The 18,715-nt window shown below is 50.6% G+C and overlaps 2 protein-coding genes across 6 annotated transcripts in view; both read right to left on the bottom strand.

Moving 5' to 3' along the window:
- ENTREP3 (endosomal transmembrane epsin interactor 3) overlaps positions 1 to 4,097 on the bottom strand; it is a 39,279-nt gene extending 35,182 nt beyond the window's left edge. For 3 of the 4 annotated variants that reach the window (XM_066608923.1, XM_066608924.1, XM_066608926.1), the window contains exon 1: positions 3,027 to 4,097. In XM_066608923.1, coding sequence (XP_066465020.1) covers positions 3,027 to 3,287 — 261 coding nt within the window. In that variant the 5' untranslated portion in view covers positions 3,288 to 4,097. The remainder of the gene's footprint in view (positions 1 to 3,026) is intronic. The other variant, XM_066608925.1, reaches the window with a different exon arrangement.
- A 577-nt stretch (positions 4,098 to 4,674) lies between these two features.
- CLK2 (CDC like kinase 2) overlaps positions 4,675 to 18,715 on the bottom strand; it is a 51,770-nt gene continuing 37,729 nt past the window's right edge. For both annotated transcript variants that reach the window (XM_066608922.1, XM_066608921.1), the window contains 5 exons: positions 18,561 to 18,689; positions 18,329 to 18,488; positions 10,401 to 10,502; positions 5,365 to 5,485; positions 4,675 to 5,277 (listed from right to left, as the gene is read on the bottom strand). In XM_066608922.1, coding sequence (XP_066465019.1) covers positions 5,134 to 5,277; positions 5,365 to 5,485; positions 10,401 to 10,502; positions 18,329 to 18,488; positions 18,561 to 18,689 — 656 coding nt within the window. In that variant the 3' untranslated portion in view covers positions 4,675 to 5,133. The remainder of the gene's footprint in view (positions 5,278 to 5,364; positions 5,486 to 10,400; positions 10,503 to 18,328; positions 18,489 to 18,560; positions 18,690 to 18,715) is intronic.

Below are 18,715 nucleotides of genomic sequence, written 5' to 3'. Positions count from 1 at the left end.
CGACGACGTGCCGGCGACGTGCCGCCGGCGTAAGGAATTCATCCGCCGGCCGAAAAAGAAGATCCGGCCGTGAGGAAGAGCAGAGCTTCGCCGCCCGCTACGGATAGGTAAATTCCTTTTTATTTGTATTTTCAGTGCTCACGTCCGCGGGGCAGGAGGGACCCGCTGCAGATTCTACATGTAGAATCCGTAGCGGGCCCGATTTTCCCCGTGGACATGAGGCCTAAGTGATGCCACTGTAACTTCTGAGTGGAGATGGGAGTGCTCCTTACCGCTCCCCTCTCCATTGGCAGACACGGGGGCCGTGCCGTAAAACGGGGTGAAACACCGGGTGTTCACCGCGCCGTATTACAGCGCCATTCATTTTCAATGGCGGCCGTATTCTGGCCGCAAATCGGGCGGCTGGAATACGGCCCCATTAAGGCAATGTGCATGGAGCCTTCGTATGTTGGTCTGGCCCTCTAAAACCATTCCAATTTCTCATGTGGCCCCATGGGAAAATTAATTGCCCACCCCTGATCTATAGGATGCTAAAGGCCTACGCTATGCAGAAGGAGACGGAGGGACCCTGCTATGAGACAGGCCGCACGCTATACAGGAGGAGACGGAGAGATCCATCTATAGGATGCTAAAGGCCTACGCTATGCAGAAGGAGACGGAGGGACCCTGCTATGAGACAGGCCGCACGCTATACAGGAGGAGACGGAGAGATCCATCTATAGCACAGGTGTCAAACACAAGGCCCACCACCTCATTTTCCCTGGCCCGCCGGCTGTATAGCAAGTTCCCTCACCCTCCATGCGGTTGTCAGTAGGCAATCTTCTATCAGCTTCTTCTGTCTCAGTAGAGCAGACAGTAAGAGGAGTGCCGATATCACACTGACAACGGCCGCGGAGGAGGGAAGACGGCTGCAGAGAACATGATCTCTTGTGCGAGGAGAGCAGCGCTGAGGAGGAGCAGCTGCAGGGCGAGAGCCTGGTCAGCACTGACCTCCTCTCACCGGCCCTACCTCTGTTCATGGCTGCAAATCTGTGCAGACGGACTCGGCTATGGGACGCTACAGGCCGTACTATATAGAGGAGGAGACGGAGGGATCCGGCTATAGTACGCTACAGGCCGTACTATATAGAGGAGGAGACGGAGGGATCCGGCTAGAGGACGCTACAGGCCGTACTATATAGAGGAGGAGACGGAGGGATCCGGCTATAGTACGCTACAGGCCGTACTATATAGAGGAGGAGACGGAGGGATCCGGCTAGAGGCCGCTACAGGCCGTACTATATAGGAGGAGGAGACGGAGGGATCCGGCTAGAGGACGCTACAGGCCGTACTATATAGAGGAGGAGACGGAGGGATCCGGCTATAGTACGCTACAGGCCGTACTATATAGAGGAGGAGACGGAGGGATCCGGCTATAGGACGCTACAGGCCGTACTATATAGAGGAGGAGACGGAGGGATCCGGCTATAGGACGCTACAGGCCGTACTATATAGAGGAGGAGACGGAGGGATCCGGCTATAGTACGCTACAGGCCGTACTATATAGAGGAGGAGGCGGAGGGATCCGGCTAGAGGACGCTACAGGCCGTACTATATAGAGGAGGAGACTGATTGATCCGGCTAGAGGACGCTACAGGCCGTACTATATAGAGGAGGAGGCGGAGGGATCCGGCTAGAGGACGCTACAGGCCGTACTATATAGAGGAGACGACGGAGGGATCCGGCTAGAGGATGCTACAGGCCGTACTATATAGAGGAGGAGACGGAGGGATCCGGCTAGAGGACGCTACAGGCCGTATTATATAGAGGAGACGACAGAGGGATCCGGCTATAGGACGCTACAGGCACTACGCTATACAGGAGACGGCTATAGGACGCTACAGGCGTACACTATACAGGAGGAGACTGAGGGAGCTGGCTATAGGACGCTACAGGCGTACACTATACAGGAGGAGACAGAGGGAGCTGGCTATGGGACACTACAGGCCTTACGCTATACAGGAGGTGACGGAGGGATCCATCTATAGGATGCTAAAGGCCTACGCTATACAGGAGGAGACGGAGGGATCCATCTATAGGATGCTAAAGGCCTACGCTATACAGGAGGAGACGGAGGGATCTGGCTATAGGACGCTACAGGCCGTACTATATACAGGAGAGGGAGGGACCCGGCTATAGGACGTTACAGGCCCTACGCTATACAGGAGACGGCTATAGGACGCTACGGGCCGTACGCTATACAGGAAGAGACGATGGGACCTGGCTCTGGGCCGCTACAGGCCGTACGATATACAATAGGAGACAGAGGGATCCATCTATAGGACGCTACAGGCTGTATGCTATACAAGAGGAGACGGAGGGATCCATCTATAGGACGCTACAGGCTGTATGCTATACAAGAGGAGACGGTGGGACCCAGCTATGGGACGCTACAGGCAGTACGCTATACAAGAGACGGAGGGATCCCGTTATGGGACGCTACAGGCAGTACGCTATACGGGAGGAGACGGAAGCATTTATGCTAGATCTATATAAGAAGGAACATATGAATGTCCTGGAATAGTCTAATTACATCTCAGACTTCAATCAAAGGAAATTATGATGATCTGAAGAGGCCGATGTGTAGATGTGCTGAGCTAACTAACATACCCAAGAGAAAAGGTGGCTCCACAAAGTACCGAGGGTGAATACTTACACACCGATGTTCTCAAACTCTTGCCTTTGTGCCACAATAAAAAATATTTGCCACCTTCCAAGCGGTTGGCACATTGTGTAAATCAGATGGTATAAACACCCATCTTAATTCCAGGTTATCATGCAACAAAACAGGAGAAATAGCAAGGGGGTGAATACTTTCCCAAGGTACTGTATATCCTTCAAGACATGGAAACTGTCACATTCACTTAGAAGAACTTAGTTGGCCAATAGCTGAAAACAACATTTCATTCTTCATATTGCTGTGGCCCCGAAAACGGAACAGAGGAGACAGCTCAACGCGAAACGCACCAGAGGTTACCAGGACTTACAGAGAATCCGGCCCACGATGGACAGGAGTGTTTGATCTTCGTGTTTGTGGTGATAGAGGCTGTGACCAGACTAAACGTGACTATCAGGACCCCCAGAATCACCTGCACAAAGCCCAGAGCGAGCAGCACATGAGTCCAGGCCCGATGCAGCCGTAACTGGGACAGGCTGCGGGATGTCCGTCCGGTGAGGGAAAAACTAGACTCCGTTGGGGAGGGCATCACTAGACAGGGCTCATCAGGAGGTGACCCCCAGTCTATCATTACAAGGGGGTCGATGGGGAGCTGCGTCAACAAGCCGCCTAATGGCTGCAGCGCACAAGTTCCACGGAACGGAGGTGGTGAGAGACTGACCCTTCGTTTTCAGTTAGCAGCACAAACTCAATTTCATGATACTCAATCCCAAAAGCCAAAAATTCCACCGATCCAGAGTTTAGTGGGAACATTGGACAACACGGCTGAGGGCGGCCATGCAGACAATACTGCAAGGAGCAAGGCAGAACGGATGGGCGCTCTCCAAGTAACGGCCCCAGGCAACACAGTGGCACATCCCCAGAGCTAACGAAATTCCAGGATCGCTCCCAAAGTCATCGCTAAGCAGAGAACACACTTTGTTATATTACCAGCAGAGGAATATGTAAAAGAGGACATAACTGAAGCCGGGGGCTCAGCTCTGGGCAAACGCAGTGACGGGCAGAAGGTGGGCGAGCAGCCAGGAAGACATCACTGGACACGGGTGGAACGATGCTTGTGTGGCGAGTTCAGCAAGAGAAGATGCTGCAGCGAACCAGGAAAGCCCAGACACGAGCGTTCATAAGACCTCACCGTGACTCCAGACCCCCGTCCTTCACACACCGCACATCCATTTGTAGTGGGGGTCCCTGGATATTCTGCATGCTGGAGAATGAGAGTTGCAGCAGACGTCTTCGGCCAGAAGGCTGCAGACCACTGAGGAAAAAAGCCAAAACCGACCCTCTAAATGTGCACAGAGAATATCCTGTCCTTACAGCTGCAGTACTACACAGCTCTCCTCCCTCCACCCTGCAAGGCAGGCTGGGAAATGTAGTCTGCAAGGAGATGGGGACTTGTGAGGTCACAGATTTAAAGGGAGAGTAAGCATTAACCTTTCACTAGCCGTCCAAATCGGGTTCGTCTTCAGTAGAAGAAGAAAAAAGTAAATACTCTGAAGACGACTAGAAGCAACAAGCTGTAGAGCTGCGAGTCTTCCAGACGATTGCAGTCAGAGGATATCTTCTTTTTTTGAATAGGGGTGGATAATATGTAACAGATGAAGTTCTCGGCTGAAGAGCTAGCACTCACTAACCATCATCAGTGCAGAGCCATCCAAAAATTAGAGGACTATTACGGCTTTGTTCCCATCCCCCATCCCCCTGCGGACCGGCTCTCTAATGGAACCCTTTTATCTGGATCCTGTAGGTCTGCTCGGGTTTCAGGCAGCAGAAAGGAAATGAACGTCAAGCTCATCTTTTATTAATGCCTCATACTGGTACACAGCTACTGCACCAAGTGCGGCCGGCACCTCCCCCCCCCCCCCGCTGCAGCAATCACCATGCCGGGAAATACTCCAGGGGTCCCCAAAACCTGATGGGCACGCGAGGACGCAGCGCCAATTCAAGAGGACGACACGGAGGACACTTGATAAAATGGTTTAATTTGGCATCAGCTAGTCACCAGATCTGGCCCCTCCCCAACAGCACGGGGGGGGGTCGGGAACAATCCGACACTACATGCATTACCCCTTTAACAGAACATACATGTAAACATGAGGCATGCATACCCCCCTCCCAACATCACAGGGACACCCGGCATTAACTGTAGAGCCCTCCACAGGCAGAGAAGGGTTAATCCTGAGTGGAAAAAAGTGTTATGGCGTGGAAAGTGGGAGAACCCACCGACCTAGAAAGGAAAGGCGCATGACGCAACCGCAGAGCAGGCTGCTGCACGTCCCCCCATACAGTGTCACACTGACAGCTCCCACAACATGGTGCAATACAGACACACGAGTGTTAATGAAGAGCGGCACAACCAGCGTCTGTCAGCTGCCGCACAGTCCGACGTAGCAGGGATGTTGCAGATAGATGGCTCTATCCTAAGGCTTGAACGCACTTTGGGCTGCCCCCGCCGCTACGTTGGTCGCAGCTGTCCGCACCGCAGGGTTGGTAAACACACCAGCAGCAAACTCTTCCTGCGCTTTCTGGAAACTGGCGCCGGTTCGGCGGTAAATGGAGTGGATCTGGGGGAGGAGTCAAGAGTGTTAATAAAGGGGTATGACCGTACGGGGACCCCATGTACCCTGCCTGCCACCGTCTGCCCTACTCACCCTCTTTAACATGATGATTCCCATGGTGGCAGTCGCTGTGAGGAGCAGTGCGACTATAATCATTATTGCAGAGACCCCAGGATAACCCTGCTTCAAGACAGAGAGAGCAGAGATCCAGCCGCTGCAGAAGGGAAGAGACAGAGCATTCTGGTTAAAAGGGAAACCTTCGCATATTACTCAGAGGAAAGATTTTTTTGGCAATTTGTTAAAATTTTAGATGTCACAATCTATATTGTAGAAAATCCTGAGAACTCACATGGACCACCATTCCCAACGGTCACAGCTCCCCTCCTCCCCCTCCCTGCACACCGAGCACCATTCCCAACGGTCACAGCTCCCCTCCTCCCCCTCCCCGCACACCGAGCACCATTCCCAACGGTCACAGCTCCCCTCCTCCCCCTCCCCGCACACCGAGCACCATTCCCAACGGTCACAGCTCCCCTCCTCCCCCTCCCCGCACACCGAGCACCATTTCCAATGGTCACATCTCCCCTCCTCCCCCTCCCTGCACACCGAGCACCATTCCCAACGGTCACAGCTCCCCTCCTCCCCTTCCCTGCACACCGAGCACCATTCCCAACGGTCAAAGCTCCCCCTCCCTGCACACCGAGCACCATTCCCAACGGTCAAAGCTCCCCCTCCCTGCACACCGAGCACCATTCCCAACGGTCAAAGCTCCCCCTCCCTGCACACCGAGCACCATTCCCAACGGTCACAGCTCCCCTCCTCCCCCTCCCCGCACACAGAGCACCATTCCCAACGGTCACAGCTCCCCTCCTCCCCCTCCCTGCACACAGAGCACCATTCCCAACGGTCACAGCTCCCCTCCTCCCCCTCCCTGCACACCGAGCACCATTCCCAACGGTCACAGCTCCCTTCCTCCCCCTCCCTGCACACCGAGCACCATTCCCAACGGTCTCAGCTCCCTTCCTCCCCCTCCCTGCACACCGAGCACCATTCCCAACGGTCACAGCTCCCCTCCTCCCCCTCCCTGCACACCGAGCACCATTCCCAACGGTCACAGCTCCCCTCCTCCCCCTCCCTGCACACCGAGCACCATTCCCAACGGTCACAGCTCCCTTCCACCCCCTCCCTGCACACCGAGCACCATTCCCAACGGTCACAGCTCCCCTCCTCCCCCTCCCTGCACACCGAGCACCATTCCCAACGGTCACAGCTCCCCTCCTCCCCCTCCCTGCACACCGAGCACCATTCCCAACGGTCACAGCTCCCCTCCTCCCCCTCCCTGCACACCGAGCACCATTCCCAACGGTCACAGCTCCCCTCCTCCCTGCACACCGAGCACCATTCCCAACGGTCACAGCTCCCCTCCTCCCCCTCCCCCTCCCTGCACACCGAGCACCATTCCCAACGGTCACAGCTCCCCTCCTCCCCCTCCCTGCACACCGAGCACCATTCCCAACAGTCACAGCTCCCCTCCTCCCCCTCCCTGCACATCGACCACCATTCACAACCGTCAGATTCCCTCCTCCCCATTCCTGCACATCGACCACTATTTACAAGTCACAGCTCTCCTCCTCCCCCTTCCTGCACACCGACCACCATTCACAAGTCACAGCTCCCCTCCTCCCCCTTCCTGCACACTGATCACCATTCACAATGGTCACAGCTCCCCTCCCTGCACACTGTCCATTCACAGTAGTCACAGTTCCCCTCCCTGCACACGGACCACCATTCACAACAGTCACAGCTCCCCTCCTCCTCCTTCCTGCACACTGACCACCATTCACAAGTCACAGCTCCCCTCCTCCCCCTTCCTGCACACTGACCACCATTCACAACAGTCACAGCTCCCCTCCTCTTCCTTCCTGCACACTGACCACCATTCACAATGGTCACAGCTGTCCTTCCTGCACACTGACCACCATTCACAATAGTCACAGTGCCCCTCCTCCCCCTCCATGCAAACCATTCACAATGGTAACAACTCACCCCCTGCTCCTCACTGCACACTTACCACCACTCACAGCTCCCCTCCTCCCCCTTCCTGCACCCTGACCACCATTCACAAGTCACAGCTCCCCCTCCCTGCACCCTGACCATCATTCACAATAGTCACAGCTCCCCTCCCTGCATCCTGATCACCATTTACAATAATCACAGCTTCCCTCCCCCTTCCTGCACCCTGACCACCATTCACAAGTCACAGCTCCCCCCTCCCTGCACCCTGACCATCATTCACAATAGTCACAGCTCCCCTCCCTGTATCCTGATCACCATTCACAATAGTCACAGGTCCCCCCTGCACACTGACCACCATTTACAATAATCATAGCTCACCTCCTCCCTGCACCCTGACCACCATTCACAATAGTCACAGCCCCCCCCCCTCTGTACACTGACCACCATTCACAATAGTCACAGCTCTCATCCCTGCACCCTGACCACCATTCACAATAGTCACAGCCCCCCCCCCCTCTGTACACTGACCACCATTCACAATAGTCACAGCTCCCCTCCTCCTTGTACACTGACCACCATTCACAATAGTCACAGCTCCCCTCCTTCCCCTCCCTGACCACCATTCGCAATAGACACAGTTCCCCTTCTCCCCCTCCCTGCACACTGACTACCATTCACAATAGTCACAGCTCCCCTCCTCCTTGTACACTGACCACCATTCGCAATAGTCACAGGTCCCCCTCTCTTGCACACTGACTACCATTCACAATAGTCACAGCTCCCCTCCTCCTTGTACACTGACCACCATTCGCAATAGTCACAGGTCCCCCTCTCCTGCACACTGACCACCATTCACAATAGTCACAGCTCCCCTCCTCCTTGTACACTGACCACCATTCGCAATAGTCACAGGTCCCCCTCTCCTGCACACTGACTACCATTCACAATAGTCACAGCTCCCCTCCTCCTTGTACACTGACCACCATTCACAATAGTCACAGCTCCCCTCCGTGCACACTGACCAATCACAGTAGTCACAGCTCTCCTTTACCCCTCCTTGTACACTGACCACCATTCACAATAGTCACAGCTCACCTCCTCCCCCTTCCTGACCACCATTTACAATAGTCACAGCTCCCCTCCCTGCACACTGACCACCATTCACAATAGTCACAGCTTCCCTCCTCCCCCTCCCTGCACACTGACCACCATTCACAATAGTCACAGCTTCCCTCCTCCCCCTCCCTGCACACCAACCACCATTTACAATAGTCACAGCTTACCTCCTCTCCTCCATGCACTACACAGATGGGAGACATATATAGATAACACAGGATCCACCATTCACAATAGGTGATGTTACAGCTCCCCTCCTCCTCTCCCTGCACACTGACCACTAAGCCGAATACTAGCCCGACACTTCCTGTTCTGTAGGCTTCTCAGCAGTTGTGTCACTATCCGAACAGACAGGAAGAGCCCATTATACACACACTGAATAATCTCTGCATTAGGTGGTGCCTGACGTCTTGTGACCAGTAACACATGATAGCGTGTCACCATCTGTTCGCACATAAAGTGCTGACCTCTCCCCTGCCCAGCAGAAGACAACATGGGTAAACGGAGAGACTCTGACTGCGGGCAGATTGTTGGTGCTCGGAGGTGCAGTGCCAGTATTTCCCAGACAGTTGCACTTGCTTGCTCCCAACCCGCAGTATGAAGTGCACCAAGACCGGTTGAACCCTGGACAGACATGACAGAAGGTCCCAGAGCAGCAGGCCACATGTGGTTGATCCTAGCGTCAGGTGCCACGTCTGGTATCTCAGCAACGATGTGCCAGTGGACCAACTGACCCAGCAAAAAAACAGCGGAGAAGTTAGACTAATTCCCAAGATATGTCAGGATGACCATGTGGCAAACCTTATGTCAACTGGGATCAAGAGTCGAAGACTCACAAGGGTGCTTCTGCTAACCCAGAGTCATCACCACAACGCCTTGCATGGACCCAGGGACAACATTAATGGACCCTAGACACATGGCAGAAGGTCGTCTGGAGTGAAGAGTTCCATTTCCTGCTGAACCATATGGATGGCCGGGCCTGCATGAAGCCGTATCCTATAGGTGCACTGTTGGGGGTTCAGCAGGCCGATGCTGGCTGTGTTAGGGCCTGGGACCGTTTGTCATCGTACCCCAATATTTGAATGGTGAACACTACAGGAACCAGTTTGCTGACCATCTGCACCCATATCTTCAGGAAGTCCTCCCCGCGGTTGGAGGAACAAGTCAATGAATTCTCCAGACTGCAGGCCGCCAAACTCCCCGGACTGTAAACCCAGAGAACATGTTTGTGATCAGCTAGAAAGCACTATGGGACCTGCTCCCACTTATTCCTAAAGTCTACAGCAACGGACGGAGCCGCTGAAGAGGAGGGCACGGGGCGAGTCAAGTGTGGAGGATGTTCACCACCTTGTGGAATCTGTTCCATGATGTCTGAGAGCCTTGATCGCCCAAAAGGGTGGACTAACCTGTTATTGAGTGGGTGCTCCTAGTACAGTGATTGTTCAGTGTAGATAAAACACGGCCCACCATTCACAATAGGGGGATACAACTCACCTCCTCCTCCTCCCTGCAAGTTCACAGAGTATGCCTACAACACTCTCTCATAGAAGTCAACAGGTAATGTTAAAGCTCACTTTCTGCATGCACAGGTCATAAAGCATGAACACAACAATCTCCCAAATACGTCAATGGGTCCCCTCCATTCCATTGTGCCTATGGCCAATGAGGCTGTGTCACAGCTAACCTCCTCCCCCTCCCTGCACAAGTCAAAGAGCATGCCCATAACCCTTTCTCAAAAAAAAGTCAATGAGGTCTGCTCCTTTCCCTTGTGCCTATGGCCCATGAGGCAGTTGTAGAGCATAGTACTAAAAGGCAGCTAACTACAGCTAGGGCAAGATTGGCACCCCCCACAGTCATGTTCAGACAATAGCATAAAAGTATCAGAGAACATAAACGTGGTAAATGTTTCACTCTGCGGCTTTGTAGGCGATGTGCCAGCAGATGGCAGGAGAGCGGCTGTCACACCCTGCGTTCCCTGACCATTGTGAGGACCGTACCTGAAGCCCCATCCGGGGATCCCCACCGCCGCCAGCACGTACACCACGTCTTGTACAAAGTAGATGAAGAAGAAGACGAAGAAGTTGAAGGAACTGTCGCTCCTGAGGGAGAGAACAGAACAAGGTTTAACACCGGCAGCTGAGCGTGTTGTCGGAGGTGAAGGCGGAACACGCCATTCTCAAACTCATCTCCATGAAGGGTTAACAGTGTTTTATTAACCCCTGCACGTGGGGTGTAAGACACGGCTGTAATACCCCGCTGATGGCAAGCGAGAGATCTCCCCTCTGTTCCTCGCCGCTCTCCCCACAGCTCGCCGCCGGTCCGAGCGGGCAAGTACTCGCTATAAAGCTGGTGATCCTTCGACAGAGGATAATTGGCAGGTTAACGAGATACATCCCATAAGTGCTAGATAATAACCGCGTGTACCACCTTATGGCACGAGAGTCTATAGGACATGGAGATAGCATGATTTAGAGGTTGCTATACTAGATTGAGGAGGATGAGCCGACAGCCTTATGTCCCACTTGGATGTAAAGGGATGGAGGGTGCCATTTTGGATGCCCAGCATTTCCCCATAGGTGCAGTTAGACAAGACTACAGAAGCCATTTCTACTATGGAAAAAACTTGCAAGCTTTTCCAGTTGCCTGCGGTTATGAGACCAGTTACAAGTAATAAGTGGCAGACAAAACCGTCCGACCAGTAATATATCTCATGTTTCCCCGAAAATAAGACAGGGTCTTATATTAATTTTTACTCCAAAAGATTTACCGTGTATACTAGAGCATAAGCCGACCCGAGAATAAACCGAGGCACCAAGTTTAACCCAAAAAAACTGGGGAAACTTCTGAGTATAAGCCTAGGGTGGGTTTATACTCGAGAGAGGTCCGTGCACCATTGCTTTCAATGGGGCCCCAGCTGCTGCCGGCAGCTCCATTGAAAGCAATAGGCTGCGTGCAGTGATTTTCGGGGAAGGACTTTAAAAATAAACCCTTCCCTGAAAATCATTCCTAAATAATAATCATCCCTGTAAAAAAATTAAAAAAATAAATACTCACCTGTCCGCCGCTGTCAGGGCTCAGGCGCGTCCAGCCACTTGGTCCTCAGGCAGTGCAGTGAAGTTCTTTGAATTCCCCCACCATCAGCGCTGTGTAAATTGGATCACGCGCCAGCGAATCACAGCCGGCGCTCGATAAACCAACCACAGCCATTCAGCGATGTCATTCACTGAACGGCTGTGAATAATAGAGTGCCAGCTGTGATTGGCTGGCGCTCGATCCAATCACAGCGCCTACTTACATTGCGCTGACGGTGGGGGATGACAGAGCAGAGAGATGACAGCGGGGAGAATTAAAAGCAGTTTGGCACACCGCCAGGGAGACCATTGCTCTGGGGACACAGACGCCGGCTGGGAGGTGAGTTGCTTTTTTTGGCCTCACTCGAGTATAAGCAGGGGGGGGGCTTTTTAAGCATTAAAAAACGTGCTGAAAAAGTCAGCCTATACTTCAGTATATACGGTAATTTTTCTTTATTTTTTACATGGAGTCTATTTATATTGACTTTTTTATTAACTGTAACTAGGGATTAATTTTGAAGTAGGGTTTATAATTCAAGTGTCCTCAAAAATTCTGAAAAATCATTCTGCATCCTCAAAAATCATGCTAGGGCTTATTTTTAGGGTAAGGTCTTACTTTCAGGGAAATTGGGTAGTACCGTCCGACCAGTAATTTATAGTACAGTTTGCGGTGCAATGCGCATGCTGTGGATTTTATGGCCCTTCGTAGAGCGGCTTGCCGTTATTATAGGAAGATTTGATCTGTTTCACATTTCGGGAATTGGGCAGTTTTTTTTTTAGAAAAATGTTGTTGTATAAAAAGTCGTAGATTTGTATATTGGTTAAAAGTGTTCTAGAGTTGGTCTTTTGAGATGGATGGGATATGGAGGTGTGTGGCTGGGTGTGGGAAGAAGTGTGCGTTGTGTAGCTGTCCTGCATTGAAGAGAATGATAGTTGTCCGTTGTCCCAGAAATCCCAAAAGGTTGCAGAATCTCAGCGTTTGACCAAATGGCAAGAGAGTTCAGGGATGAGAAGTGTTCATGCAGATAGGAGGTCACGGTGGTCAGACCATCTTGGGTCCTCCATCCAGCTATGGTCACCTGTAGTGGAAGAGTGTATGGAGAGGACAAATGATTTCAGGGACCTAGGATCTAAGCTCAGGGCAAGGACTTCCAAGGTAGTTTTCTCGAAAATACCACCTGTACCACGTGCCACACCAGAAAGGTAGCGGGAGATTAGGGAGGTAAGCAAGCGGCTCCCAAAAAAAAAAAAAAAAAAAAATCATGTAAAGAAAAGATAAAAATTGGTAAGGAGGAGGCAGAAAGACTGATCGCCAAAGAGAGCAAAAATAACGCCACACTATTCTTCGATTGCATAAATAGTAAGAGGATTTGTACTGAGAGCACTGGCCCTTTAACCCCTTAATGACATGGCCTATTTTGGGCTTAAGGACGCAACGATTTTTGGCGGATTTTCTTCTCCATTTATCAAAAGTCATAATTTTTTTATTTTTCCGTCGACACGGCCAAATAAGGGCTTGTTTTTTGCGTGGCGAGCTGTAGTTTTTATCGGCGTCATTTTTCGATACATCACATGGAGAGAAAACGCATCAATTCTGCCATTGATTTTTTTACTTTTTTTTTTACAGCGTTAATCATGCAGCATAAATAAGACAATCCATTTTTTCTGCGGGATAGTACGATTACAGCGATACCAAAATTCTTACATTTTTTTTAGGTTTTTCCACTTTTCTGCAATAAAAACCCTTTTTTTGGAAATCTTTTTTTCTAGATCACTGCATTCAAAGTCCTGTACCTTTTTTATTTTTTGTGAGACGAGCTGTAGTTTTTAATGGTACCGTTTTATTGCTTTTTTAGTGAGGCAAAATGCTAGAAATTAGCATTTTGCCTCGGTTTTTTAAGCGGTTTTTTTAACGCTTTTTTCCGTGCAGTCAAAAGCATGTTAAACTTATTGTACGCATCGTTACGGACACAACAATACCAAATATGTGGGGGTTTTAATTTTTATCCTTTTTTTTTTATGCTAATCTGAGAAAAAGCATAAAAAAGGGGGGTTTTTTTACATATTTTTTTTTTAATTCGTTTTTTTAATCTTTTTATTTTTTACAACATTTGTGTTCCTCTGGGGGACTTACACTACAGTACTGCTGATCACTGTGATAAGGCATGGCAGGCCTACTGCCCTGCCATGCCTTATCGCTTATATAGCGATCTGAGGCACTGGCAACACAGAACGCCAGTGCCTGGGGTCCTGTTGCCATGGCGACAGGCCGGGCTCTCGCGATAACATCGCGAGAGCCAACCGAAGACACAGAGGGAGTCCGCTCCCTCTGTGAAATCTTTCCCTGCCGCGATCTACTTAGATTGCAGCAGGGGTTAACAGCGGGGGGGCGCATCTCCGATGCCCCCCTGCTGTTGCAGCGGGACGCCGGCTGTGACTGACAGCCGGCTCCCGCTGCGGGATAGCGCGGGATCATATGTGATCCTGCGCTATCCCCAGGACGTAAGTTTACGCCCTGTTGCGGGAAGTACCCCGCTGCCAGGACGTAAACTTACGCCCTGGAGCGGGAAGGGGTTAACAAATAATGCAGGAAAAAACAGACGATATTGGGGGGGTTGGCAAGTCTATTAACCCCTTAATGACACGGTCCTTTTTATTCCCCCCCCCCCCCCCCCCCACACACACACACACACACACACACACACATTTTCGATTTTTCCTCCCCTTTTAAAAATTTGGTACTGCTTTATTTATCCATCGACGTCGGTGTATGAAGGCCTGTTTTTTAACGGTACTATTTAATGTACCATATAATGCACCGAAAAAGTTTAATAAATTCTAAATTGAGTTAAATGAAAAAAATACAACATTTCCCCATCTTTCGGTGCATCTTGTTTCTACGGCGCACAAACTACACTTCAAACAATAACATAAGTGTATTCTATGGGTCGGTACGATTACTACGATGCCAAACTTATATAGTTTTTTTTTTTTGCTGTACTACTTTTTTTTTCCCAAAGACATTACTTTTTTTTTTTTTTTTTTTAAATGCCAGACAAATCTAATTTCCTTCTATGACAGAATCACCGACTGGGTTGATCAGGGAAATGCGGTGGATATAGTATATCCTGACTTTAGTAAAGCATTTGACAAAGTATCTCATACCATACTTATTGATAAAATGACCAAATATAGGATTGACAAGGCAACTGTTAGGTGGATTCACAACTGGCTGAGTGATCGTACTCAGAGTGTTGTTCAACATTTTTATAACTGATCTGGAGGAGGGAACTGAGGGGAAATTGATCAAATTTGTTTACCACGCAAAGCTAGTGGTCAGCGACTAACAGATTGGTATTTAACAAAGAGAAGTCCTACATCTGGTCAAGAAAAATGAAAAAAAAAAAGCACATACAGAATGGGAGGAATTGGGTTAAGCAGCAGCACATGTGAAAAAGACTTGGGTATACTAATGGATCATAGACTGAACATGAGTCAACAATGTGATGCAGCAGTCAAAAAGGCAAACACAATTCTGGGATGTATTAAGGTAAGCATAGAGTCTAGATCACGTGAGGTAATTATCCCCCTCTACTCTTCCTTAGTCAGACCTCATCTGGAATACTGTGTCCAGTTCTGGGTATCCCAAGCTGGAGTAAGTTCAGAGAAGAGCTACCTGGATGGCGAGCGGTCTGCAAATCCTGTCCTATGAGGAATGGTTAAAGGGGTTTTGTCATTAGAAAAACACAACGTACTTATTCCTCCACAGACAGTTTTCTTACCGCAGCCTCTTCTCCCCGATCTTTACCCGCTTCTTGCAGTCTCTCGGGTCATGTCACCTCCAGCTGGCCGGATCCTCTTCTTCCTGTTATGGAGCATCAATTCGCAGCATTCTTCTTCCTGCTGGTCAATAAACACTACGTCACTAGTGACGTAGAATTCACAGCCTAGCAGGGAATGCAGAATCCTATGCCTGCCGCTGCTGAGCATGAATGCTGTCTCACCGCGAGTTTTCATACACAATTGCCGCAAGGCAGATCGTATATACGCAGCAGCGGCAATAGCCGGGCATAGGATTTGGCATTCACTGCTAGGCAGTGAACGTTATGTCACTAGTGATGTAGCATTCATTGACCTGCAGAATGCCGAGAATGTACGTAATGTCACAGTAAGAAGAGAGAGGATTCTCTGGCTGGAGGTAAGGTGATATGGGGGACTGGAGGAGACAGAAGAAGACCGGGGAGGAGAAGATGTGGTAAGAAGACTGCCTGGGGAGGAATAGGCAAGTATTAATTTTTTTTTTTTCTAATGACCTGGGATGGGATCCCGCAGTAGGCCTCGGTCACATGAATGAGTAAACAATATCCAGCACTCCAGGGAATCTAGCCGTTGTTACTGGGGCAGCTGGGTTACTATGTGTGACGGTTTAGGCCACTAACAAGGTGGCTGAGGGATGGGCAGAGCGCGCGTGTTCACATGATATGGCCAGCTTTGATTTGGAAGCAGGTCTGGATGAGGCATGAACTCCAAGTTGGTCCTCCTCTCCCTGCATCATAAATAGATAGGAGTGGGTGTGCTCAGATGAGGGTGCCCCTTGTATGTAGGTAAAGGCACTGTTAAGGAACTGCCCATGTCCCCGCTGAGCAGAGTGTTAATGTCTGTGCCGGCGGGGAAGGGGCAGCAAGAGGAAAGGGGAGCCAGCTCTGTGTGCAGACTGCTACTGAGTGGAGTAGTAGTGGTAGTGCCGTCGGGAGGTGGTAAGAGGGGTGCCAGCGCTGCGCACATGGCTCGTTTGGTGCTAGGTCTGTGTGCAGTCTGCCGCTGACTGGAGTAGTAGTGGTAGTGTCGGCGGGAGGTGGTAAGAGGAGTGCCAGCGCTGCGCACATGGCTCGTGTGGTGCTAGGTCTGTGTGCAGCCTGCCGCTGACTGGAGTAGTAGTGGTAGTGTCGGCGGAAGGTGGTAAGAGGAGTGCCAGCGCTGCGCACATGGCTCGTTTGGTGCTAGGTCTGTGTGCATTCTGCCGCTGACTGGAGTAGTAGTGGTAGTGTCGGTGGGAGGTGGTAAGAGGGGTGCCAGCCCTGCGCACATGGCTCGTTTGGTGCTAGGTCTGTGTGCAGCCTGCCGCTGACAGAGTAGTAGTGCTAGTGGCATCAGGATGTGGTAAGAGGGGTGCTAGCCCTGTGTAAGTGGCTCATGTGGTCCCAGGTCTGTGTGCAGGTGGCCACTGCTGTGGGTGCAGCTCTCTACCTTGCTCGATGGGGAGATGCTGACTGCGCTGGGTCATGCTTGTGTGGCGCCGAGTACTCTCCGCTGCCTTGCTTGGAGAGTCTTGGGAGGAGGAGGGCATTTCTTAGCCCTTTAGTGCGTGACCAGATTTGCTTTTATGTTGCCACATTCCAGGAGCCAGAATGTTTTCGTTCTTCCATAACGGAGCGCTATGGGGGCTTGTTTTGTGCAAAATGAACGCTAGTCTTCATCTGTCCTATTTTTCGCAACGTGACATTCTGATCACTTTTTATTCCATTTTTTTGAGAGAGGAAAGACTAACAAAGTCTGTAATTCCAGAGATCTCCCCTCCGCTCCTCCCCGCTCTCCCCCTCCGCTCCCTGCCCGCCGATGGCAGCCGAATCTTTGCTCGCGAGCGGGCAGGTACTCGCTAAGGGCAATGCTCAATCGAGCAATTGCCCTTAGCGAGTATGCTCGCTCATCTCTAGTGATGATGCATGTGACTTTTTGATTGCCTTGTATTCCTTTTTTTTTTTGTCAGGCAGGATATACAAAATTAGTTATTTTGGGCATTTTTTTTTTATTCATGGAGTCCACTATACAGGTTAAATAACGTACTAACTTTTTTTTTTATGCAAGATATTACAAAGGTTTTTCCTATGTCGGGGCAATCCCTTTAACCCTTTCCAATCCAATTTGTATCCTGGTTTTCCTAGAGGGCTTACTCTTTTTCTGCTGTTATACAACAGCGCTATCTGCTGGCTAAAGCCAGTACTGCATGAGGTGACAGGTTGAATAGGGTCCGACAGCAGAGAGGCTGGCAATATACAGTAAGGGAACCTTGACGGACGTCTTCAAATATCGGAGCTGTACAGCCTTAAATCATAATGTCTTCAGACGTCAGACATTGGATTGGAAAGGGTTAACAGATCAATGTTGATCACAGCATTTCTAAGGTTTCCAGAGGGAGGGTGCTCCCTCCATGACATCAGCCTGCGATCGCTAGGAGAAGCGATAATGCATTGCAGTTATATCCGTAACGATCTGTACAATTAATTGAACACACTTTTATCCTGCAAGGCAAACGCTATTACAGTAAAAAAAAAAATGTTCATTTTGCCTCCCAAAAAAAATGACACACGTCCCCCAAAATGGTACCAATAACAACTACAACTCGCTACACAAAACACATATAGCCTCACAAAGCTCTGTCCGTGGAAAATATAGTTATGGGACTTTCAATGCAGCAACGTGGAAAAATAAATAAATAAATAAAAATTAAAAAAAAAAAGAGTTTTCCACCCCATTATATATTGTATGTACCCAAGAAGTGATAGAACACCTACAGCTCACCTCGCAAAAAACAAGCCCTCCGACGGCCGTGCCGACAGAGAAATACAGAAGTTACAGCTTTTGAAAAATGTAGAAATCCATGGCGTCCCAATGACCCAAACAGGCGGCATCACGAGGGTTAATGTTGGCGCTCATCTCTCCGCTAACGATGGAACACGAATGTCGCGTTCTATTTACTTGTGATGCGAATGAGTTAAATCAAGGGGAATCTTCATACAAGCCGCACTCTAAATGTACGGGGACCCCCGGCAGCGGGCCGTAGGATCGCCTCTTACCTGAAGGCCTTGTAGAGGGGTCGGTACCAGCAGACGAAGGAGCAGGGTGTGAAGAGGATGGCCCAGAGGATAGACAGACCGAATCCAGAGCCCTGATTCCCGTCTACACAGAACTGGGCGAGGCAGGCCAAGAGGTTCAGCAGCAGATTCCCTGCAGTGGCTGCAACAAGGGGGACACAATGTAAGTATATGGAGGGAGCAGCAGGGGGCACCGCGCAAGCCGTCTACGCACCGAGCCACAGGTAGTACATGATGGACACCGTCTTCTGGAACTCCTGGGGGATGTCCACACCGATGTCCTGGTAGAAGCAAGGCCGCACCGGGCAGAAGGATGGCAGCGGGGGCCAGTTGTTCTGCCTCACTACGACGGCACAGAAGGAGTTAATT

Source organism: Eleutherodactylus coqui, chromosome 6 (assembly GCF_035609145.1).
Source record: "Eleutherodactylus coqui strain aEleCoq1 chromosome 6, aEleCoq1.hap1, whole genome shotgun sequence".
Lineage (NCBI taxonomy): Eukaryota > Metazoa > Chordata > Amphibia > Anura > Eleutherodactylidae > Eleutherodactylus > Eleutherodactylus coqui.
Note: the sequence above shows the minus strand (reverse complement) of the source record. Positions and strands in the feature narration are given on the sequence as shown.